Below are 25,987 nucleotides of genomic sequence, written 5' to 3'. Positions count from 1 at the left end.
AAGCCATTATGGAAAACAGTATGGCGTTTTCTCAAAAAAATTAAAATAGAACTACAATATGGTTTAGCAAGCCCACTTCCAGGTATTTTCCCAAAAGAATTGTAATCAGATCTCAAAGAGATATCTGCACTCCCATAGTCACTGCACCATTATTCACAACAGTCAAGATATGGAAACAACCAAAAAGACATTGACAGATGAATGGGCAAAGCAAATGTGGTATATACATACAATGGAATATTACTCAGCCTGAAAAAAGGAAATCCTGCCATTTGCAGCAACATGGATGAACCTGGAGAATGTTATGCTAAGTGTAAAAACCAGTAACAGATAAAAACTGCATGATCTCATTTATATGTGGGATTTAAAATAGTCATACTCATAGAATCATAGAGGAGAATGGTGGTTGCCAGGAGTTGGGGGAGGGGAGAGGGGAGTGGTGTTGGTCAAAGGGTATAAAGTTTCAGTTATGCAAGATGAGTATGTTCTGGAGATCTAATGTAGAGTATGATGACTACATTAACAATACTGTATTGAATACTTGAAATTTGCTAAGGGGTCAGATCTTACATATTCATACACCCTAAAAAGCAACTTTATGAGGTGATGGATATGTTAGTTAGACTGGTTGTTGTGAACATTTCACTATGTGTAAATATATCAAAAGATGTAGTTGTACACCTTAACAATATACAATCTTTATTTAGAAATTATACTTTAATAGAGCTCTTTTTTTAAATGGTGGCTACTTGGAGTTTGCCTATACCTAAAATCACCCTAAAATGTAATTGGTAAAAAGATACTAGTGGATACAGACTCATTTTTTAGTTAATAGTTCTGAACGGAATATCATTTATTAAGTTAAATGAAAGGTGAACTTTGAGGATCAGCTTTTGGTTTAATATTTACAAGTTAACTGAGTTAGGAGATACTATGAGATTGGAAGCAAGATGTGGGAACAGGAAAGGCGTGATCAGTGGCAACTGGTTGGGAAGGAGTGGGATGCAGTAGAGCGAGCATGTATGAAAGAAAGCCTGAAGGAAAGTGGAACGAAAAATAACTAGCTGAGGAGTTAACAAATAAACTAGAGACTAGAGACCCTTAAAAGGCACAGAGATCGGGGTGGGGGGGGGATGGACAATGGGGGGATAAGGACACATATGTAAGGTCAATAAAGAAAGAAAGAAAAAAAAATGCACAGAGATCAACATCAACATAAAAAGCTAGAAGGCGCCCTCTGGAGGAGGAGGACTGTTGCTGTTGTGGAGACTGGAAGTCTGACCATGAGAAACAAGTAAGACTTGGTGAGGCTGCGCAGGAAGCCTTCTAGGTGCTTCCACCTCCCGGATGGGTCATTTTCAGAGTGGCCCGAGGGAGAGAAGAGAGGGAATATCCAAGAGTGTAATCATGGCGCTCCACATGTCTAGTGTCCTAGGACACGGTGGGGAGATTAAGGGGCAGAAGAAAGAACAGACAAGGACGAGTGGCTCTCCCATCAGCCGCAGAAAAAGGGCCACATCTGTGTCTTAAACTGGAGGGAACCACGCACATATCACTAGCAAGAGCCTCCCAGGGAACATGTAGGAGGAAGGAAACTGCTAGTGCGTAATAACCCAGGTTTGGGCAAAATAAAGAGCTCCCCCTTCGGGGACGGTGGGTCTGTTAGTAGAGAGTGCCTCCCTTTGGGGAAGTCAAGTCTGCTTCCTCTCACAGGTGCCTCCCTCTCACTGAAGGGAAACCGCTTAAGGAGAGGCCCTGGAGCCTCCACAGGCCACAGAAACAACACATCTTGTCCAGATACCAAGCCTGGAACCTATACTAGATCAGGACAGAGGTGCTGAGACGCATGACCTCAGAACTTGATTCTAACAGCCAGGAGGCTGTTTCATTTAAGCAGTCAAATGTTATACTTTTATCCAGATTGGGAATATGTGTTCATGGATATTTTCATCTTTGGAACAGGTGGTTTGAAATGCAAATAAAGTACTAAGTGTCAGAGCTGTATCCTAGCAGTAGCTACTTTGCAAACGTTACCATGGCACCAATTCAACAGTGTTCTTAGAAGCAGCCACACCTCGGCAAGTTCTTTCTAACTTGGGACAGCAAAGTTCAAGCGAACTAACAGACACACGGCAGCGTGAAAGAGTCCTGAACCGATACAAAAGGTGAATCTTTACAGTACAACTGTCGTCTGAAGCTATTTGAAACGGGGCCTCGAATTTAAAGAGGGAAAGAAGAAAATGGACCATCTCCCAGAACACCTGGAGTGTGATCCAAGCCTGGAGACAAAATGACGGTAATTATAATTGCTAGCATTTGGTTTTAGCTGCTAACAGATTGCGCACAGATTGGGAAAGGCAAACTCCATTCTCCCATTACTCCAGTGCAAACTGTGCTTTAGCAGCGCTCGCGAATCCTAGCTGGTGAAAATAAAGCAAACTGTCTCGTTTATGTTAAAGTCAGGCAAGCTGTCCTCCACGGCCGGCCGCAGTCCAGGGGCCACTCACAACCGGATGACAGAGCTGGTTATGCAGGCCTCTACTCCTCACTGCCCATAGACCTGCGTTTCCCAAGCACAGACAAAGCAGAAGGAAAAGGACTAGGTGTGGACACAGACAATAGGGTGGTGAAGGCCTGGGGCAGGGGGCAGGGAGGAGGGAGGAGGGTGGGCTAGAAGGAGTCAAGGGGGAGGGGGAGGGGAACATATGTAATACTTTCAACAATAAAGATTTATTTTTAATATATTTTTTATTATTGATAGTATTACAGATATCTCCCATTCCCCTCCCCCTTTACCCCCTTCCTCCCAGCCCCTACCCCCTACCCCCAGGTCTTCACTACCCTATTGCCCCTGTCCATGGGCTATGCATACCAGTACATAAGTTCTTTGGTTTATCTCTTCTCGTCCCCCCCAACTCCATATAAAGATTTACTTTTTTAAAAAGAAAGAAAAGGACTAGGGCAGTGATGGAGAACCTATGACACGCGTGTCAGCACTGACACGCGTAGCCATTTCTGAGGACACGCGGCCGCTGAGGTAGCCGCATGCCGAGGATGAAACATTTGCTGCTCCTGAGGATGAAACATTTGCGAAATAATGTTTTTTCCTCAAAGTGACACACTACCCGAGTTATGCTCAGTTTTTTGGCAAAGTTTGACACACCAAGCTCAAAAGGTTGCCCATCACTGGACTAGGTGATAGGGACACAGGATGCTGGGGAAACAAGTCTTAGCCAACCCACTGGTGACCAATCCAGGTTCCTGAGGTAGGTCCTGGGCTAACCAGACCATGTCTCTGCCTGATTAGGGGAGAATGAAAGGACAGACTCCAAAAGTTAACAATACAAGACAGTCTGTGATCGGTGGCTAATTGATATGAACCACAAATTGTGCCAGAGTTCAAAGGGGCCAGGAGTTCTTTCCTGCTCCTCTTCAGATGAGAGAGATCAAAGAACAATCCCAAATGAAGACTGAAAAAGTGAAGCCCTCTCCAAGAGGGAGTCACGGCTGGGTGACACTGAAGAGTTCACTATCAGCAAGAAGGAAACTCCAGAGCTCCCTCCATGACACAGGAAGGCCGCAGTCCTCAGACCTCCTTACAGATGGTAATGATGCGCCATCCGCTGCTAAAATCGCCTTAGGAGAGGAAGAGTGCAAAGGAGGGAGTGCTGGGGTTTCCAGGCTGCCTTTATCTCGAAAGACACAAAGACCTCTGCGTCCCAAAAGGGTGATTCTGGGACCATTATATAGAGTTAACTCCACTCACCCTCCCCCCCCCCAAAAAAAAAAGCAGAAAAGGGCCTCTTGGTACCGCTTCCATAATATTTTAGCCAAATCAATCTACCGTAAGTTTCTATAGGTGAATTGAAATTGTAATTTGAGTAGTAACCTGGCTATCAGGTGTGCCACCCAATGGCAGGCCAGATCCAGGGCACAATGGTCAAAAGAGAGTGAGACTTTAGGTTTGGTTTCAGCAAGTTTTGATATTCAGAGAGACACAGTTCCATGGGTAAGACCGAGAGAGCAGGGATGCTGGGAGAAAACAACGCTCAGGATCAGGGTGAGATGGTGTCAGGTCCCAGGGGGTCCGCCTGTTGCCAAGGGTTAAGCAGAAAGAGTCCAGGGCCCCGAGGAAAAGCTGTGCCAGGTCTAGGAAGCCTCAGGGCAGGAATTCCGTTGCAGCAGGAAAATGCAATGCTTAGGAGGAAACTGAGGCAACCCCCCAATCCTGCGGACTAAGTTGACATGACAGAGGTTGGGAGGAGTCTGGAGTATGATGGGTGTGGTGCCCAGGGTTACTGCTGAGAGACTAGCCATGAGGATGATGGTGACATGAGTAAAGTGGTCACATTACATCTAGAGCTGGATTGTGACCCTAAAATATTTTCTGCCCAAGATGGGATTATACAAGGAACTCTGCAGGTTTCAGCCTGGAGATAAATACAGCAATGACTGAGGGGATCTGGGAATGTAATTCTCCTAAGAAGTGATGTGAGAAAGTTTGATCTAGTAATATGACTTCTAGTGATCTACATTAAAGAGTCAGTTATATGAACAATTTATTTAAAGAAATATTCATCAAAGTGTTACTTATAATAATAACAATAGGCAAGAACCTGAATGCTATAGTTATGTAATAAGACACTAATTAGGCGTGGATACTGTGCTTTTTGAAGAATTTTAACAACATAGGAAAATGTTCATGACACAATACTAAGTGAAAAAGCAAATATAAAACATGGCTTTATTTATGTTGGGCATAACAAGCACACGTAGCAAAAAGACTGGAGGGAATAGACCTGTCAATGGTAATGGAAATGGAAACTGATACAAACTGGCATGAGTTTTTATTTTTCCTTTATGTATCTGTATTACAAAAAAATTCCACAAGAAACATGTAACACTTACATAATAAAAAGTTATTTTACAATATTTTAAAACTATATTATAATGTCTATGTTGTTGCTTTGGAATAATCATAACTGAAGAAATATTTTTAAAGGAAAAATAATTACCTAAAGATCTTAACAGTTCAGTTTTAACATTCCAGAAACTATCTGAAATATCCTAAGAACCCTATTGCTTTTAGAATAGTAAAGTTTCCAAATTGCTCTAACAAGACCCACCCACTGGAAATAAAACGCTCAAAAGTTGATGAATGCATATCTATGACCCAAAGAATACTCACCTGGGACTTCTACAAGAAGTTTCTGGTAGGGGTGGGATGAGGGCATGCGACAGGGAGTAGGGGAGGCTGGGGGAAGGTCAATGGGGAAAAAAAAGGAGATATATGTACTACTATATGTAATACTTTAAACAATTATAAAAAAAGAGAGAAAACACTTATTAAAAAAAAGAAGAAGTCTCTAGCAACTACCATGAGATTCCATGATCATATTCCCAAAAGGATAACCACTTCCAACTTATTGTCAACTAGAGGCCCAGTGCACAAAATTCGTGCACTGGGGGGGGGGGGTAGGGGGGTCCCTCAGCCTGGCCTGTGCCCTCTCACAGTCTGGGAGCCCTCGGGGGATGTCTAAGCCGGCAGTCAGATATCCTTAATGCCGCGGAGGCGGGACAGGCTCCCGTCACCGCCTCTGCACTCGCCAGCCGTGAACCCAGCTCAGGGCTTCTGGCTGAGCAGCACTCCCCCTGTAGGAGCACCAGGGGGCAGCTCCTACATTGAGAGTCTGTCCCCTGGTGGTCTGTGCACATCATAGCAACCAGTCGTTCTACTGTTCGGTCAATTTGCATATCAGCCTTTTATTATATAGGATGATTAGAAGAAATAGCTGATTTGAGATGCAAGCACATGCAACACCTCTGCATGATATGCCAGACACTATCATATTTGGAAAAGAGACAAAGAACATTACAAACAAATGCAAAATCCTGTTTATTTCTTTGGACTTCCCTAAACAAGAATCATCTAGATAACCCTAGGACTTACCCTATTACTATTGAGAGCTAAGTGTTTATCAAGACCTTAGTATGTGTTGGACCCATAATAAAACATTGTATATTTATCTATCATTCAATCCTCAAGATAACCTTATGTGGTAGGAACTATTCTGAGTCTCATTTTACAGACAAGGAAGCTCCCTGATGTTAAATAACTTGCCAAAAATCACTTAGCTGGTACGTGGCAGGGCCCTGATTTGCAACAGGTCTGTTTCTAGAACTTGCACCATTAACCCATTTGCTCTACTGCCTCAGAATCTATGAAACAGGTAATGTATAATGCTTTTCTCTTTTGCCTCCTCCCCCTTCTTAGGAGTCTCAACAAAGCTGAATCCTGAGCTTTCTAATCTGTGGATATATATCATTATCCTTTAGACTCAAAATGCTACCATGGTTATTATGCCACCTGCTTTAAAGAAGAATATGACTCAGTAAATTAATGTGCTGTCTTTAGTTCTTCCTGCACTGGTTTTACATATATTCTCTCTTCCTTGCTTAGGATTCCAGCTAGAAGACGCTAAAACTAGCAATGGAGCCATTATATGAGGAATACCTAGCAAATCGTGGAACCATAGTAAAACCTTATTACTGGCTAAGCTTCTCTCTAGATTGCTCTAATTGTCCTTACCATATTCGGACAGGCGAAGAAGCAAGAGTTTCCTACACAGAATTTTACCAGATTTTTGGATTCCCTTATGGACCAACCTATCCTCAAACAAAACACCTCACATTTTATGAACTGAAAACTTCTACTGGAAGCCTGGTGCAAAAGGGCCACGCGAGCAGTTGCACTTCGAATAATACCCATCCAGAATCAATGCTGTTTGAGACGAATGGTTATTTTGACTGGGCCATATACCACAACGACAGCATCCGGCACATCATTCTGTATTCCACCCACTCCCCTTGTAATGAAGCTGACCACTGCTGCATCAGCAAGATGTACAGTTTCCTGACAACGTACCCAGATGTCACTCTTAGTATCTACTTCTCTCAGCTCTATCACACTGACCCTGATTTTCCTGCCTCGGCCTGGAACCGTGAAGCTCTCCGGAGCCTAGCTAGTCTCTGGCCCAAGGTCACTTTGAGCCCAATAAGTGGTGGGATCTGGCATTTTCTCCTCAACAACTTTGTGAGCGGTGTCTTGGGATCAACTGTTTCCCAACCCATTTTGACTGGGAGAGCACTGGCGGACAGGCACAATGCGTATGAAATCAATGCCATCACAGGGGTGAAACCTTACTTCACTGATGTTCTCCCCCAGACAAAAGAGGATCCGAATGTAACAGCTCGGGCGGCTTTAGAAAGCTACCCTTTCATCAATGCCTTTCCCGGACAGTCTCCTCAAGTGACAAGTGGACAATCACAAGCCAATCTGACACCAGACCTCAGGGTTCCTGTCGTGTTTGTGCTGGTGCCCTTCCGAGACCTACCACCAATCCATGTGGGTCAAAGCCCGTATAAACCCAGGAATGTTGTAAGGCATTTAAACATGCCTCTGATGTCATCCCAGGAAACCAAGGACCTCAGAAGGCCTCCCATGGCAATGCCAGTGGAGACAATGGCAATCACAGAACAGTCTGGAAGTAGCAGCAAGGCAGATGAAAAGAAGAAGAAAAAGAAAGGGAAGAAATAAAACCAACATTCCTGCAAACAACTACCGAAGACTTAGAAGATAGCCAACAAGAATCTGGAAACCTTCTCTCTTGGGTATGATACACTATAGGCAAAACCTGAATTATTTACCAGCTTAACTATTATAAAGCTACACTATTTTAAACATAATTCAAAATGTTTCTATAAGCAACTTATTATCTTTCCTTTATTTTGAAAATGACAGTACCCAAGTGGAGCCATTAGTACCTCGCTAATATTTTGGTGTAAACAAGAAAATGTCATTATTCCGGTCTACCCATATCACCTTGCCACTGAAAATGCCTATGGACCAAACAGCTTCCTAAATTGGTTTCAGTACTAAAATTTACTATAAAGTTGGAAAACAGCCTGAAGTTACACTCAGTACTGTTTGCAAAAGCAAACCAGTGATTTTCCATTACTTGTTCGTTGTGGACAGAAGATTTTAGGCAGCTTTTTTTGTTTTTTTCTGAAGTGGTTCAAAATACTTGTGTGTGGGGGAAAAGCTCTTTTGCTAATTGATTAGCTATAGCTACAAAAATTGATTTTTGAAATGTAGCCACGTGCTGGGTTTGATCTTTCCCAGCTCAGACCTATGCCTCCTGAGTGGATGATAGAGGCAGGTGACACCTGAGACTCTCCAAGGTTCCTTCCCTCACATACCATGTAATATCCAAGCCCCTCTCACTGGTTTTCAAGGCTACTCCTCTACCATCCTGTTGCCCTGTCTCATCAGCAAGATTGTAAATTCCTATAGGTCAAGCGCTGTCTCTTTCACTTATTTAGTTTCCCTTTAGGATCTAGCACCATATCCAGGCAAAATATGGGCAGCAAGGCTGTGAATCCACATCTCAGAACTTTACCAATCCCTGCTCCCCAACATTTCTTCTCCATTCCAGCCAAGTGGCCACTTAACTCTCCTGCAATAGACATATCTTTTTGTTGTTGTTAGCATCCATTCCTCCTTCTTCTGACATAGCTCCCCAGTGCATAATTGGTTCTAGTTCTCTTTTTTTCTGACCACTTCTTTTTCACCAGTGCATATCTATACCTTGTCTTAAACTCTTGTTCAAAACACAATTCTAGGAGTGCTCTTTAACCCTCTGAGCATGTGCATTAAATCACATTTGCTGCCTCACTTACCTCTTAAAAAAAAAGAAAAATGTTTAAAATAGGAATGTCTGTTATGATTAAAATAAATAAAAATTTTAAAAGAAATTTCTATTGTTAACCTGAAATTTTTTATAGACTTATGAGAATACTAGTGGCCTGGTGCATGAAATTTGTGCACATTAAAAGAGAATTAATTAGAGGAAATATTTTAATATTGCTATTTGCCCTTTCTCTATAATAGAAGTGGCAGAGATGAAAGAAAATTAGTAAAATGTATATGAAAATCTTCCTCCTGTCAGAGTCTGGGGCATGCCATAGGACCCAGAGTCAAGTCCCCACCCACCCGCACACACCTCGAAATCACGCAAGACCCAGACCCAGCCGGCCCCACCCCCATTGGGTGAGATCCAGACCCAGCCGGCCCTACCCCCGTCAAGCCCCACTGGGCGGGGGGGCATAGCCTCAGGGCCCCCAACAAGCCCCGTGGGCAGAAGGCACAGCTTCAGGTCCCCCGGCCTGGTGCCAGGAGGGAGACACAGCCTCAGGTCCCCCAGAGCATGTTGGGAGGGGGGCACAGCCTGAGGTTCCCCAGCCCGGCGCCGGGGTGGGGGGTACAGCCTCAGGTCCCCCAACCCAGGACAGAGGGTTCAGCCTGAGGTCCCCAGGCCTGGCACCAGGGCAAGGAGTGCGCCTTGAGGTCCCCCGTCAAGCCCCACCGGGCGGGGGGCACGGCCTTAGGTCCCCTGTCAAGCCCTGCCAGGTGGGCAGGGAGCACAGCCACAGGTCCCCCACCCTGGCCCAGCACCATGCAGCCTTAGGTCCCTGCTGATCACTCGTTACGGGAGCCCTGCCTCTGCTGTGGGTGCAGCCATCTTGTGTTACAGGAACCCAGCCTCCACTGTGCGTGCCGCCATCTTGTGACGGCGTGAGGGTCAATTTGCATGTTACCTCTTTATTACACTGAATGGCCAGATTATTATGATCTCTGAACACATAATAATCTGGCCACTCAGTGTATATCCTATATAATAAAAGGCTAATATGCAAATTGTCCCCTCGACCAGGAGTTCGACCAGCAGGCAGGCTGGCCAACCGCCCATGTGCCCTCGCCCTGGCCAGGCTGGCTGGACCCCACCCATGCACGAATTCATGCACCAGGCCTCTAATTGAGATATATATACACACACACACACACACACACACACACACACACTGAGTGGCTAGATTATTATGTATTCAGAGATCATAATAATCTGTCCACTCAGTGTATATAGGATAATTATTTCTTTGGATATATATTAATTGTTATTTAAAGAGATACTTTTAAAGTTTAGTAGATCATAAAACCATGTCAACAATTTGGGGTGTAGAGTTAAAAAAAAAAAAAGACCCAACATGACAAATGCAGCATCTCTGATCACTATCAGAGTAGATCCAGGTGGGCAACTCCGCTAATGGCGTCAGCAAGTCTGGGAGGCCAGGGAGAGGCTCTGAAGCTTCTTGCAGTGGGAGAGTCTTGCCCAAAATGTTTAACTCACAAAATGAAATGCTAGGCATCTGTGGACTCCTCAAAAAAAAAAAGTATTAGTTGCCAAGAAATCTATCTCCAAAGTGGTAAAGAAGACCACAATATCAATCAAGCTATAAAGGATCCAGTTAGAAACACAGTCTGAAATTTATGATGAATTTGTATTTCAAATGTGCACCTGGATACCAAGTATATAACCAAAGGAGAGATGTTGCAAGAACTATAGAAAAGAAAAGTGCTTGGGGCATTTAAACCTTGTACTAGTTAGATAAGACTGGGGCTAGGAAGAGGAATGTTACTGAGAGATCTAAAAAAGGCAGGGAGGGATAGCCCAAGACACTGAGTAGGGTGGGGGAGGGAATCATTACCTTGGTAAATCTAACATGGTCCAGGGTTTGACTCTCAGTTTTGGAAGTTCAGCTACTACTTAGTCAATACAGAGAGAATGGATTTATTAACCAGGAGCAGACCTGGATTAACAGAGCTCCCAAGAATGATAAGTAAAAGCAGAAAGCGAATGTACTAATTTCCAGTGAGACCTACAACTGGATATGCAACCACATATTCAAGTTGTCCGGCCTACACAGCTTTTACCATGCAGACAAACTACATGAGAAGCTACTATAATTAGAAGTTTACTTTGAGGGTGAGAAGAGCTCATTAAGTGATTCAAATGTTAGTGCTTTCAGCTTCTGCTTCCCAGGGTTAGACATCCGCCACTGGAAATGAAATGGTGTGATATACACATGGGCACCTGTCCATGGACAGTATTTACTAGTAGGTGGGCCCAGAATGTTCATCAAGCTACAACTTAATCCTGCTGGCCTGGGAGCAAATCCTATCTCTTTAAACTGTTGTTACATCTCGTTTTTGATTCATAGTGCATGCAAACCAAAATGTTTAACTCACAACATGGAATGTTATTCATCTTATTTCCAAGAGTTTTAAGGAAAGCTGCATGATAGCCTATATTAATTAAAATTTGTAAAATAATATTACTACCTAACATTTACTGAGAGCTACATGTCATTTTTCGAAGTATTTACATATATAACTCATTTAATCCAATCATCCTATCAGGCAGGTGTTTCAAATATGAACCTGGTATATAACGAAGAGAGAAATGCTGCCAGAACTATAGAAAAGTGTTCAGGCAGTTAAATTTTTTGTACTGGTTCGATAAGACTGGGACTAGGAAGAAGAATGTTAGACAAGTCATGAGTCCAAGCCAATACTGTCAAGCCTTAAACAAGAGACTATTAAGAGAGCATGAAGATACATGGCCCTAGGCAAGTAGCTTCTATGTCCTTGTCTTTAAAACAAGAGACATGAGCAATATCATTTTTAAGGTTCCTTTGAACTCTATCTGCTCTAACATGGCATTTACCAGAGCAATAGTTCCATGAAGTGATTAAAAACAAAAGCTTCCGAATCTGACTGTTCTGTTTCCCATACCAGTCTGCTACTGGCTAGTTATCATTGGCTGAATTACCCAATCTCTCTGAGCCTTAATTTTCTCATTCATAAAATGGGAACACTTAATTCCTAGGCCCTAGAGCTAATCTGAGGATTAACCAGTTAACTGCCACTCGATACCTTGAATTTAATTTAAAAAGGTCTGCCGCTGGCGTCTATAGACCCTTATGGTGTACAAATGGTTAAATAAAATAAGTACAATAAAGAGCTTGCTCACCAAGTGTCTAACAATAAACACTCATCAAGTGGTTGCTATTATTAATAAAATATTAATAGGATGATAGTAGAAGAGGATAGGAATTGTAAGATCTTTCAAATTCTTTCAAAAGAATTCAAGACAAATTATTTCATCTATAGTCTGAGATGACTACTTTCTATAAGAAGTAAAAGTATGTTTCTAGAATTTGTGACAATCAGGTTAGGAGGAGAAAAAATGTTGATTTTAATATTTTGCTTAAATATTTAATAGCAGCAATGAGAAAAACCATTGTTCCATGGTCATGGAAGAAACTAAAATAATTGTGAGAAAATATTTTTTGCAACTACTTGTCAATAAATTGGCAATCTAGCCGAAACCGGTTTGGCTCAGTGGATAGAGCGTCGGCCTGCAGACTGAAAGGTCCCAGGTTCGATTCCGGTCAAGGGCATGTACCTTGGTTGCGGGCACATCCCCAGTAGGGGTTGTGCAAGAGGCAGCTGATCGATGTTTCTCTATCATCGATGTTTCTAACTCTCTATCCCTCTCTCTTCCTCTCTGTGAAAAATCAATAAAATATATTTAAAAAACAAAAAAAAATAAAAAATAAATTGGCAATCTAGATGAAATGCATGATTTACTAGGAAAATATAACTTCTAATTTTGACAAAAAGAAGAAGAAAGCCAAACAAATCGATAACCACAGAAAATAAATATGATCAAAGATCTACCTCTCAAAATATTAGCAAGCCCAGATAATTTTGTGAGCACATTCTATAACTTTCAAAGAAATTCCAGAGTACAGAAAAAAAAGAGGTGGAAATCTTCTCAATTCATCTTACAAAGCTAGACTAACCCTAACATCAAAACCACAAAAAGACAGCACAAAGAAAATTATGAACCAATATGATTTATACATATAGATAAAATAAATACTACTTGAATTTAACAAGCAATTAAAATAGTAACCAAATAGAGTTTACTCTAGAAATGTGGGAATGGTTCAGTACAGAAAAATATAGCAATATAATTCATTACATTCATAAATTAAAAGGTCAAAAACTACATGATTTTTATCATTAGATCCTCCCAAAAAGTATTTGATAATTTCCATCATCATGCCTAAAGATTATGAAGCAATAGAAAATATAAACTGGTAAAATAACAAAGACATTTCCATTACAACAGAAACAAAGAAGAGAAGCCTACCGTTCCCCAATTTTTTAATACTGTTTTGAAAGTCTAGCTAATGCAATAAGATAAGAAAAATAAAAGTGATGTAAATATTGGAAAAGGAAATGTAAATTGTTATTATCTCAAATATTATGCTTGTATATTGTGACAAGAAATGTTATCATTAATAACAGATCCCAGGAGTGGAAAGGAATATGGAATAAGTAAATTTTTAAATCCATAGCTTCCCTTTATATTATCATACGCAGGTAAAAAAAAAAAGTAGAGATATAGTGCCATTGACAAAAATGTTTAACACACAAGATTTATTCTTTCATTTAGCACTAAAATTTTTTCCTGATACAGGAGTACAGATTTAAATTTTTCAGTCTTTGAAGTGCTGATATATAAAGAAATAAAGGTCTCACTGTAAAATAGTCCATCCTATTACTCTACCTCAATGTGTAATCATAAAATTATGTAAAGCTAAAATTAATCAAAGAAAAAACTTGATGTTTTCAAAGTTGGTGGTTTCAACACAGAACCAGTTCATTTGATATTAAGTAAAGTCATTAAACCATAATATAGTCTATAGGTAATATGCTAAAAAATATTTTTCTATTGTAGTAATTATGTTGCTAGAGAAGCATGAAATTAAATCATCATTACCAGAACTGAAATTTATTTATTTTATATTTATAACACGTTTGACATATTCGATTAATTGAGTTCACTGCCATTTCAAATAATAATCCTGCCACGCTGCAGGATTTAAGGTCTTGGTTTCTTAAGTATTTAGTGGCAAGTCTGGGGAAAAGAAGCACAATGTAGATAAGAGTACTTGGATTAAAATATATGAAAGGAAAAACCTATTATAGGATAATTTTATCAAAATACTTTCTAACTAAAATGATCTTTTGCTGTTTGCATCATCACAGAAAATAAAAAGAAGCTATATACTCTCATGCAGCATTAACCTCAAAATTCTGATTCAGTCTTACTTTAGTAATGAACCAAACCAAGTTATTTGCACACAAAAAAAAAAAATGTCTTAAAGCCCTATGGATCCTTTATTTCAAAGATAAGCATTTCTTTGGAAAATTAAAATAGGGAGAATACTGTTATCTACAATGAATGAAGTACCATGATTAACATAAGAAATTTGTAATTTGCAAGGAAGTAGAATAATGTATATTTTCTAATGAAATGATAATTAAAGACAGGTTTCTTCACATACACAGAAATTTCCTTAATGCTTTAGGGAGGTAATTAAGGTGTAGATTAAAAAATACTCAATCTCACCCGGGCCAGTTTGGCTCTGTGGTTGGAGCATTGGCCTGAGGACAGATGGGTTCTGTTCAATTCCAGGTCAAGGGCACTTGCCTGGGTTGCAGGTTCGATCCCTAGGCACGAGTGGGAGGTGACCAATTGAGGTGTCTCTCTCCAGTCCAGGTCAATCTTTCCCCTCCCCCTCTCTCTTTCCCCACCCACACCCTCTTTCCTCCTCCTCCCTTTCTTCCACACTCTAAAAAATCAATGAAAAAATATCCTTGGATCCTCAGGTGAGGTTTAAAAAAGAAAAACCCTCAATCTCTATATATGATTCCAAAATTATTTTGTCAGCTTAAATAGAAATGTTGAGTACCTACTATGTACAAGGTATTTAGTGTGAGACAATAAAAAACACTGCATTGGAAAAGCACATTTTTTTGGCACTATTACATCTCAAATGTAATACACATCATGTGGCTGAGAATTAATTGTATTTAACACATACAGAGCAAAATTCTGAGCAATCAAAAACAATTATACCCTTGAGCAACTCGATTTTTTAAATTACCCTCTTTATTCCCTTAAGTTGATTTCTACTCCACGATTCTTTCCCAGTTCTAAAATGAGATAAGAAGGAAATTTCCTAAGTAAGACCTAATACAAAAGAATAGAAATGTAAGAGAAGGGATGTATTAGCTCTTGAATTCTTGTTTCCATTTGCTCTCAATAGTGCTTCCAATGTTCAGTTTTCTCTTCAAAAATATATTGATTTAGGAGAACAAAAAGTACTATAATCTGTTCAGTTCTTACTAAAGTTAGCAAAAAAATGAAACTGAAAAAAAGAATATTAAAAATATTTATTCTAAGTTATATAATGTCATTCACCATAGTAATGATCTGATTCTTTTGGTATAAGATGTTTTTAAAATAAAGACCACCAACAGGTAGAAAAATTTTCCTTTGCTGTCTTATGACAGTCGTTGGGGGAGTTTTTACCAGCATGTTTGTTCATTAACTTGAATGTTAATTTAAAGAAATGTTGCTTTGTCACCTCAATATCTTTTAGAAAAGTAATTTAATTGGGAAAAGAAAAATGCCACATTACTTCTTCCTCCCAAGCAAAGAAAATGCATCCCTGAGGGGTCTCTGTCTCTGTCTCTATTTCTCTCTCTCTCTCTCTCTCTCTCTCTCTCTCTCTCTCTCTCCTCTCCCTCCCTCCCTCCCTTTATATATATATATATATATACACACATACACACATATGTATGCATATATGTCCAACAAATATTTGACACTGACCTCTTTTCTCTTCTTTTTACTGGTTCATTATTCTCAGTGTGATTCTCAAACTGCTATGCCTTTTACATTTTATTCAATTCATCAGGAATAATTGAGTACCTGAGTGTATTGAGTACCTTCCAGACCCAAAGGAAGATACAAAAGAAATATAAGACAGCCTCTGCCCTCCAGAATCCTTCCATCTCTTCCAGGGGGCAAGGTGAAAACACAATTATCATAAAGTAATTCATTAAATGGTACCAAAATCAATGTACAGGTAACATGCATTTCATATTTATGTAGAATTTTAGAGCTGCAAAACACTTTCCTGTACTTACCCTCAGAATAATCTTGTTACGTACACATTGTTAACCCCACTTGAGCAGTGAAGAATCTGAGAGTCAAAAGTTTAACTGCCATCCCTCAATCAAATCGATCAAGTGAGAGAGTCAAGACTCAAGCCAGAATTCTAAATCTAAGCCCAGTGCTCTTTTCAATGTACTCGGTACAGGAAACCAAGGATTGGGATCCTTAACAGGGCAACAGCTCGCCTTCTGCTAGAGGTGGAATTAAACCAGATCTGATAGGATGTCAGGAAAGCATAAAGCCATCTGAGTGTCCAGCCAAATGTCCAAGTTCATTTTATTCTGAAAATATTTATACTTCATTGTTATACATGCAGCACAACTACCATTTCCTCATTTTTAGTGCCTTTCCCTCCTCAGTAAGAGCTTTGCGCTCAGAAATGGGGATGTCAAATAAGATAAAAAGCTGGCCTAAAGGGATCATACAAACCTTAAATCACAAATATAAATCTTAAAGATCTGGTTTCCACTCCTTCTTACACATTGTGTTCGCCCTCAGCACCGGAGAACGTAACTCGCCCATATCATAGCTTTTCTAGCATTCTTGCTCCAAATAACCACTTATTTTAAAATGTCAGTGACCGACCCTACCCCACATACCACAGGTTCACCCCAGTTTTGCCAGCTGACCCCAACCCCTGCCCAGACACTTCCCCTCCCTCCCAATGGACACGATACCTAATGCAGGTTCTGCAGGTGCCGCCGCGGTGCTGTCACTCAGCACCAACGGATAACATGTGACCTTTGGACTCCGTCCTTGGTACCTCCCGCTGGGCACGCAGCGCGGTTGCAAGCCCGGGAAAGGGGCTCCCCGCTCGGGCACGCAGCCGCGGGCAGCGCAAGGTCCGAAGCAATGTCTCCGACAAGTAGAAGGATGCTGGGCGCCGGGGCGTGCATCACTGCGCCCCATACTCCTGCCAACTGCAGGGGACTCGGTCTGACAACCAGTCCATCCCACCTCATAGGCAAGTCCGGCCCAGCCGGACCTTGCGCAGGACCCGGATGGAGACCGCTGGCAGCGGCGGCGACAGCAAAAAACAAGGCCACCCGCCCCCAGTGTCCATCGCCGCCAACCTGAGACCTCCGAGACTGGACCGCAGAGAAGCGTTTCTATGGAAACCCCTAGGGGTCACGTGACTCGGTGGTACGCCCAATGGCCTCTGAGCTGTGTCCGCGGCACCGCCTGGTGCCCTCCCTTCTGCCCCGCCCCCCGTCCCCGCCCCCTGCGCTGCGCTCCGCCCCGCCCCTTCTCTGCGGAGAGTCCGCGCCTGCGCACTGCGCCCCGCGGCTCCCTCCCTCGCGCGCGCTCCCCGGGGGAGAGCCGGGCGGCGTGGGAGGCTCGATCTGGGCGAGAACCCCGGGCGGAAGGCGCGTGGCCAGCGCGCAGGCCCAGAACCGCCCGAGCCGGGGCTGCCGGCGACGCCCCAGAGCGGAAGAGGGAAGTGAAGGCACCAGGCTTCGGGTTCCTGGCAGGCTGGGCTCGCCGCCGAGGTAGAGACTGCAGCTAGAGGAGGCCTTGGCCACCGCTCGGGATCGGGGATGTCGAAGAACACGGTGTCGTCCGCCCGGTTCCGGAAGGTGGACGTGGATGAGTACGACGAGAACAAGTTCGTGGACGAGGAAGATGGGGGCGACGGGCAGGTCGGGCCCGACGAGGGCGAGGTGGACTCCTGCCTGCGGCAATATCCTTGCATTTCCCCGACCTCCCCATCCCTCCCCACCCCGCCCTTCTCCCGGGACCCCGCGCTGCTGGGTGGAAGGGGCGGGCCCTCCTGGGGGAACGGGCGCGGCGGAGCTGCCCCAGCGGCTGGCGGCTGGAACCTGTCTGGGGTCCCCATCCCGAGAGGGCTGGGCTCTCCGTTTCTCACCGGGGCTCTCCCGAGACCCCAGGGGCCAGCCCTCGGACACCTGCCTTGCCGCGCGCCTTCCACGCCGGGATTCCTCAGGTGGCGCCCGGGTCCTGCCTCCCGGACACTGGCTCCCCCGGCCGCGCCCTCGCGGCGCTCGGACGGCACCTTGGACTGATCAGGACTGATCAGGGCGACGTTTTCCTCCGGGAACGCTGTTTACTGGGCTCACATTAGCTCCAGAAATTTATAACGGGGAGGGATGGGCATCTTCCTTTCGTGATTTTTGTATTTTGTTGTGATGGTTTTGTTTTGGTAGCGTTAGGATAGTTTATTCCTTGCCAGTAGAGATTGGGCGGTTGCTGAATGAAGGCCCTCTGTCCTTCCAGCCTGGGGGCTTTTTTTTTTTCCTTTTTTTTTTTTAAGGTATTTGGCGCAGAATTTGTTAACTGGGGAAGGGGTATGAGTACAAAACAACCAAAACTCCGAGAAGGAAGCTTGGAGGCTTTGCCCGCTGCACAAAGACGGTAGAAAGAAGACAGAGTGCATGTGGGGAATCCCTGAAGATATTTAAAGTAAACCCCAGTGAATGAGATAGAAGATGATGAGCCATTTGTACAAAGCAGAGCCCATTTTTATAATCATGAAGTCGTTAACCATTTTAGTTAAAATTTGGCTGTCAGTTCCTGGGTTTGGATTTTTTGCATATTTGCATATTCATAACCTTGAACATTTGCATCAGCTTTTCTTTAGAAAAATGTAAATGTTGCAATAGCCAAAGCTGTAGTTTTAGAGATTCTCAATTACTAAATCCACTCATTTCTAGTTATTCTTGGGTGTTTTCATAACGAAGGCTTTGTAGACTCTTTCCTCATCAATGTCCTATTTAATTCTAATGGGGAAATAGATGAGTGATAATATTTGGTAGGAACTACATTTGGTCTTAAAGGCACCTAAAATACAGCCTTAAACATGTATCAACATACAGATGTTTCTTTCATTTCCACAACTTTTACAGTCAGCTGTTGCTACGTTGGATTATTTAAATATTTAAGTGTTTGGGGTCTTAAAAATGAGCCAGTCTACATGCAAAAGGCTACTTCCCTAGAAGTCAATTAAGCCTTGAAAATAACAGCTTACCAGCAGCCATAGGTTTTCTTTCTTCAGAAAACAAGTGGTGAACATTATTCTGTCTAAAAACATTCTTTGTGATGAAGGAATGATGTTTGCGAAACTAATCTTAGATGATATGAGATGACCCCTAAGTGATTCTGCTTTATCCAGATAGTGGATCTGCTTATAAAGACGCTGTCTTTTCTGCTCGTGTTACAAAGAGAAGAGACAAATGCTGGTCAGGCACTCACAGATGGAGGAACAAGTGAGCTCTGTGTGGTTTTCCTTTTAGGGGAATGACTGTACATTCTGACAGTCTGATTGGCCATACGTGCTAACTCACTGGTGCTTTCAAAGAGAGACTACATTTAATAGGTATGGCCTAAGACAGTTTGAATAGCCTTAATGAAATATGAGAGAAAATATCCCAAACAGAGTTATCACCCAAGGGTCATTGGATATGTTCTATAATGCCTCTTTTCATCCATATCGAGAGATTACTAATATAAGTCATTCAGATTGCTAATCTACCAGCATTTTCTACCAGCATGTCAATTAATATAGAATATAATTCTAGAAAAGTTGGATCTTTGTTCTTCCAGTTAGAATCACATAAAATGGACATGTTTTGATTGAGGTTAGGGGCCTAATAATTCTGATATATAGTTTAGAGTGTTTTATAAATATTACTGAATAATATTTCCATATGTGTCTTACTAGAAGATGAGAGATTAGTAAGGTATTCATTTGATAATTAGAACCAAGGAGGAAAGTCTTTGTTTTATTAAAAAACAAATCTAATGTCCTTTTTTGTTTTCAGTATTTGATCTTTGATTGACATACCTGAAAACAAAATGCTGAATTTTCCAATATTGAACACAGTGGCCACAGTGATTGTTCTTCCTGTGCATAAAGTCCAGTCTTACGAACCAGTGGTTCCTGGTAGTTGCAGTGCTTCCCTGAGGGTCGCCCTTTGCTGCTATCCCCTTAACCTCCACCACAGGAAACATGACGGCTGCCCTGCAGGCAGCCCTGAAAAACCCCCCTATCAACACCAAGAGTCAGGCGGTGAAGGTGAGTCACAGACAAGTGCTCTCTGCTGATCTCTTACATCGAGAGTCTCTTGCCTATAAACACGAAACTTAAAATAAGTTTCATCAATAACTTATTTCTGAAGGATGGTTCAGAGATTTTTAAAAATCTGGATAGAATAAATTGGTCGATTATCACATCTATCTCTAAGCAAATCCTTTCTGCTCTACCTCCAACTATGTCAGGAATCTGACCACTTTTGACCACCTCCATTGCTACCATGCGAGCCAGAACCAGCCTGTATTACTGCAATAACTTCCTCCCTGGTCTTCCTGCTTCTGCCTTGTCCCCGATACCACTCACCCCACCCCAGCTTATTCTCAACATGGCAGCCAAGTGATCCTGTTCAAATGTAAGACAGATTGTGCCACTGTTCTTCTCAAAACCATGCAACATCGTTTCCCTGACTGAAAGACAAAGCTCCCCACAGTAGCCTGCAGGGCTTGTATCACCTGTCTCCCCACATCCTCTCTCACTTTTTGCCCTGCTATTCTTCCACGGTTCAACCCCAGCCACCTTAGGTCTTCATGCTACTCCTTGAACACACACTAACAGCACGTGTTCTTTCCTTGTCTGAAATACTTTCCTCAGCTATCCCACGGTTTCCTCTTTCATGTCACCGCCTCAGGGCGGCCTTTGCAAAACTGTAACCCCACACACATATGTCTAACTGTTCTGTTACTTATTTACCCTCAGGATCGGGCAGGCAGCATTGTTTTGAAGGTGCTCATCTCCTTTAAAGCTAATGATATTGAAAAGGCAGTTCAGTCCCTGGACAAGAATGGGGTGGATCTCCTCATGAAGTATATTTACAAAGGCTTTGAGAGCCCCTCTGACAATAGCAGCGCTGTGTTATTGCAGTGGCATGAAAAGGTAAGTTATGAATTATAAATCCATATGACTGGTTCCTTCATAGTGGACAATAACAATGACAACCCCTCTTGCCTAAAAATAATTCTGACTTCTTGGTTATATCTCTCTGTTATTACAAATAAATGCCTAAAAATGAAAATTTAGATTTATGCTTACTAGCGTTGGTCCTAAGAGAGTCTGATTTGCAACACTTTTATTTAATGATTATTATTTAGTAAACATAATCTTGAACTTGGAATTAAATCTTTGAAAATAAAATAAGTAATAAAAATCAAGAATTATTTAACAATGGCCAAAGGTGAAAACAACCCAATGAGAGGAGCAGATAAACAAAATGTGGTACATGCATACAGTGGAATAAAATAGAAATTTTTTCATCCAAAAAAAAGGGAAGTTCTGATATATGCTACAGCATGAATGAACCTTGAAAACATTATGCAAAGTGAAATAATCCAAACACAAAAAGACAAATACTGTGCGATTCCACTTATATGAAATATCTAGAATAGGCAAATTCACAGAGACAGAAAGTAGATTAGAGGTTACCAGAGGTTGGGGAGAAGGCAAAATAAAGAGTTAATGATTAATGGGGGCAGAGTTTCTGTTTGGGCTGATAAAGTATTGGAAATAGATAGTGGTGATGTCTGTACAATATTATGAATGTAATTAGTGCCACTGAATTTTACATCTAAGGATGTTTAAAAGTGGCACATTTGGGGTTATATATTTTACCACAGTTTTAAAAATCAGGGGTGTATATTCTCTAATCTTACAATTCCCAAAACTCAGTTTTTCAGAAGCTTTTTTCTGAGTGAAAATACATACATGTAAGGTAAGAATAGGTAGTAAAAATTGCTGCTTAGCCTCTCTCTAGTCACTTTATCCCTCATACACTCTCAAATAAAAGTGCTAACATGTATGGATAGGGTAACCATAACTCCCATTTTTCTCAGGACAGCCCCAGTTTATACCTATTGTTTCAGCATAAATAATGAATAGTTCCCCTTTACTCTGGGTACCAATTTGGAGAATAATTTGTATGGTCATCCTATTCATGGAACACTTCCTGTTTGCCAGGCACTGTACTGTTGTTTCAGTTAATCCTTACAACAGCTCTCAAGTTAGAGAAGATGAGCCAGCTTTAAAACCTAAGTAACCTAGTCCAGTATCACCTCAGGGTCATAGCAAACACTACTTGAGCACTTACTATATTCCAAGCACTCTGCCAAGCCCTTTATAAATAACTAGAGGCCCAGTGCATGATTAAATCATGCACGTGTAAATCATGCACGTGTAGGGTCCCCTAGGTCTAACCTGCCATCCTGGTGCCGGAGCGGACAGGCACCCAGCTCCCCCGCTTTTGATGGTCCTTGGAGGGACGTGAGCTCGCTGCCCCAGAGGCCCCTTCTGTGCCATGGCGCAGACGCTGAGCTTGTGCTGCTGCTGCTGCTGCTGCTGGCGACATGAGCTCAGCGTCCTGCCGGCCCAATCAGCCACCCCAGCCACCCTGAGTCCCGCCCCCTCCCCCCTCCCCCCCCCCCCCCCCCCCGCGCCTCCTGGCCAATTGTGGGCATAGCGAAGGTACAGTTAATTTAAATTTTTGTCTATTATTAGGTAGGATAATGCACTTAATCCTCATAAAAATACAAGGAGAGAAAGATGTTATTATTCCCTGTTAGTAGTGGGGGAATTGAGGCACATAATTTTTTAATATACTTTTATTGATTTCAAAGAGGGAGCGAGAGAGAGAGAGACAGAAACATCAATGATGAGAAAGAATCATTGATCAGCTGCCTCCTGCATATCCCCCACTGGGGATCAAGCCCCCTACCCGGGCCTGTGCCCTTGACCAGAATCAAACCCGGGACCCTTCAGTCTGCAGGCCGACACTCTATCCACTGAGCCAAACTGGCTAGGGCATTGAGGCACATATTAAGGCTTCATTTTTTTTCTAACATGAGTCACCAGTGTTTTTCCAGTCTTATCTCCTAAATACTTTTCAAATCATATACCCAGATACATCTTCAATGCAGCTGTTCACAGCATCTCTCCCAATCTGTTGCTATCGCTTCCCAGACTGGCCTCCCAGCTACCAGTTTTGCCTCCCTCATAGCCATTCTCCACCCAGTCACCAGAATGCTGTCTCTAGAATCCACATCTACCCTTGTCAGTCACCTGAAAAATAAAGTCCAGGTTCCCAATCCAGCCTCACCTTACGTGTCATTCTTCCCCTTATGCTCCAGCAGGACCTACCTTTTCCCTGAACACACCAGAATGTTTCACACCTCTATGCCTTGCTCATGATCTTCTCTCTGCCTGAGTGCCTCCTTACCCTTTATGTCAGTCTGCCACCTACTTATCCATTTAATGTATCATTTTCTCCATGAAGCCTTACCAGACCATTCCACATTTCATTCCACATTTCTCTATAACCTCAGATATGTGCCTTCCTCTGCTTTTATAGCGCCCAAAGCATAGCTCTGTCACCTCATACATTATATAATATTAAAATAATCTTTTTATATATCTGTCTCTTCCAAGTAGACCAGAAGGTGCTGTTTTTATTCACTTTTGTATCCCCAGCATCTAGCACAGTACCCAAAACACAAAGGTTCTCAGTAAGTGTTTTCTGAACACAAGTAAACCAGAGCTTCAGATTTCTAATGCTTAATCATGACTTCCAATTCTTCAAGGTAAAGTCAAAGTTCTGAAGCTCTTAGCTATTAAATAGTAATTCTTAGCTTGGGGAAGAAAAATCTGACAAATCCTGACTGACTAAATGGAACAGAGATTGGTTTATCCCAGTTGGAATTTATTCTGCCGAGAATAAGAGCAGAATATTTGAGCACCTGTTTTAGGCAAAAACATTATGCTGTAGATCTTTAAGAACAAACTGTTATTTGAAAACAACATACTAGAATGTAAATTAGTATCTCTTTGGAATGTAAATGCATGAGGTCAGGGCCTCTAAAGGTTTTATTACTATTCCCCAGTGCCAAGAACAGTGCCTGGTGCATAATAGGTGCTCAAGAAATATTTATGAAAATTAGTGAGTTTAAAATCAATAGCTGCACTCAACCTTCTTCAAGAAAAATGTTTTACCTGGTATGAGAATTGCTTCTTTACACTTACATTTGGTTTGTTTTCAGGCACTTGCTGCTGGAGGAGTGGGGTCCATCGTTCGGGTGTTGACTGCCCGGAGAACCGTGTAGTCCAGCAGGAACTGGGCTTCTCCTGTGGGTGTGGGAGTTGCTGGTACAAAGACCAAAACAACCAAATGCCACCACTGCCCTTTGGGTAGCATCTGTTTCTCTCAGCTTTGCCTTCTTGCTTCCTCTTTCATATCTGTAAAGAAGAAAACTACATATCCACTTTCCTTTCATGAAAATTGGGATAATATATAGGCAATTTTTCAACAGGTGTCATGCTGTCAGAACTATTTCAGTGATACGTATACCAGTCTGTACATAGTATAATTTACATCCAGGTTTAACCACCTCTGTTGGCTGGTGGGGGGTTTTGTTGTTGGTGGTGTTTTTTGGGTTTTGTTTTTGTTTTTGACTAATAGTGATAAATTTGATGAGAATTTGATGCCGATTTGCTAACTCATTGCTAGCCAGGAAATATCCTTATAAAAACATGTTTGAGAGACTGGCAGCTGTTAACATTACAAAACTGGACCATACTTCCCTTATTTAAGCAAAATGTGTTTCTGGAACAAGTAGTAGGTGAACACCACTACCGAGTTCCAGCTTTGTGTCTGCCTCCAGATTATGTGAGTTTAAGTATGCTCCTCCTCTCAGCACCCAGCGATCATGGCCTCTCGATTTCTTTGTGGTCACCAGGGTCCAGAGCAAGGAGTCTTGCTCGACACTAATGTTCCATAAAATACCACAGCCTGTTGGGCTTGAGCATAAAACTTTTGTTCCAATAATGTGGCCCTACTTGGGAAAACTAGTCCACATCAGAAAGGACATGGAAACTGTGACGTAGTTCAAACTCTGGGCAGCCTCTGAATGAAATGCTGTTTTCCTTAGAACTATAGTAGCTGCCTTAACCTGATGCGGTATAGAACCAGTATTTAATATGCCCTATAAATGTCTTCAGTGTTCTTCAGGGTAATTAGGATCTCAAAAGATTTGGTTCAGATCCAAACACACACGCATTGTGTATTTTAGCTCAGTGTTTTTTAAAAGAAGAAAATGCCACACAGCAAAAAGTGTTTACTTGTTGGACAAACCAAATCAGTTCTCAAAAAAATGACCGGTGCTTATAAAAAGTTGTTATTCAGTAGCTCCAAATCCAACCACCTGAGTGCACATGACCAAGAGGGAAATCAGCCTGCGCTTCGTATTTACATTGGACACCGAAATCACTGACTTACGTGAAAACTGGTGCAGAAATCCTGTAAACTCTGCTGTTTTTGATACTGCCTTTTGTTTTGTAAAAATTATAAAGTTGAAAAAAATAAAAATGTCAGTGTTGATTAATTTATTTTTCTAACTCTTAACTCTAGTACTTAAGAATGTATAGTTTTTTAAAGGGAAAGATTTCCTATTTTACAACCAGGTTATTGTACGCTTGTCAAGAACTAGTTTGGTACAGAGGTTTCTAAAACTACTTCGTTCAGCCCTAGCCAGTTTGGCTTAGTGGGTAGAGCATCGGCCTGGGGACTGAAGTATCCTGGGTTCAATTTTGGTCAAGGGCACATGCCCGGGTTGCAGGCTCGATCCCCAGTGGGGAATGTGCAGAAGGCAGCTGATCAATGATTCTTTCTCATCATTGATGTTATCTCTCCTTCTCCTTCTCCCTCTCTGAACTCAATAAAAATATATTTAAAAATAAAGCTACTTTGTTCAAATACAAGGTGGTAGAGAAGAGAGTCATTAATGTTATCTCCCTCTCCCTCTCTGAACTCAATAAAAATATATTTAAAAATAAAGCTACTTTGTTCAAATACAAGGTAGTAGAGAAGAGAGTCATTAATGTTATCTCCCTCTCCCTCTCTGAACTCAATAAAAATATATTTAAAAATAAAGCTACTTTGTTCAAATACAAGGTAGTA

General features: G+C 42.0%; 3 protein-coding genes across 3 annotated transcripts in view; 2 read left to right on the top strand and 1 right to left on the bottom strand.

Annotated features, from left to right (window-relative positions):
* Window positions 1-17,079, bottom strand: part of RGL1 (ral guanine nucleotide dissociation stimulator like 1) — a 221,891-nt gene extending 204,812 nt beyond the window's left edge. The window contains exon 1 of the mRNA XM_008145944.3: window positions 16,676-17,079. The gene's annotated coding sequence lies outside the window, so the exon portion shown is untranslated. The remainder of the gene's footprint in view (window positions 1-16,675) is intronic.
* Window positions 2,178-8,814, top strand: APOBEC4 (apolipoprotein B mRNA editing enzyme catalytic polypeptide like 4). The gene is made up of 2 exons (XM_008145948.3): window positions 2,178-2,296; window positions 6,461-8,814. Exon 2 carries the CDS (start codon window positions 6,491-6,493, stop codon window positions 7,595-7,597), a length of 1,107 nt encoding a protein of 368 aa, XP_008144170.2. The 5' UTR covers window positions 2,178-2,296; window positions 6,461-6,490; the 3' UTR covers window positions 7,598-8,814.
* Window positions 17,080-17,340: 261 nt separating the features above from the next.
* Window positions 17,341-25,412, top strand: ARPC5 (actin related protein 2/3 complex subunit 5). The gene is made up of 4 exons (XM_054711793.1): window positions 17,341-17,680; window positions 19,960-20,031; window positions 20,746-20,922; window positions 24,072-25,412. The coding sequence occupies exons 1-4, from the start codon at window positions 17,537-17,539 to the stop codon at window positions 24,132-24,134; spliced, it is 456 nt and encodes a 151-aa protein (XP_054567768.1). The 5' UTR covers window positions 17,341-17,536; the 3' UTR covers window positions 24,135-25,412.
* The last annotated feature ends 575 nt before the right edge of the window (window positions 25,413-25,987 follow it).

The sequence above is a fragment of the Eptesicus fuscus genome, chromosome 22, assembly GCF_027574615.1.
Source record: "Eptesicus fuscus isolate TK198812 chromosome 22, DD_ASM_mEF_20220401, whole genome shotgun sequence".
NCBI classification, from domain to species: Eukaryota; Metazoa; Chordata; class Mammalia; order Chiroptera; family Vespertilionidae; genus Eptesicus; species Eptesicus fuscus.
The sequence above is the reverse complement of the archived record's forward strand: the minus strand, read 5'-3'. Positions and strand labels throughout refer to the sequence as shown.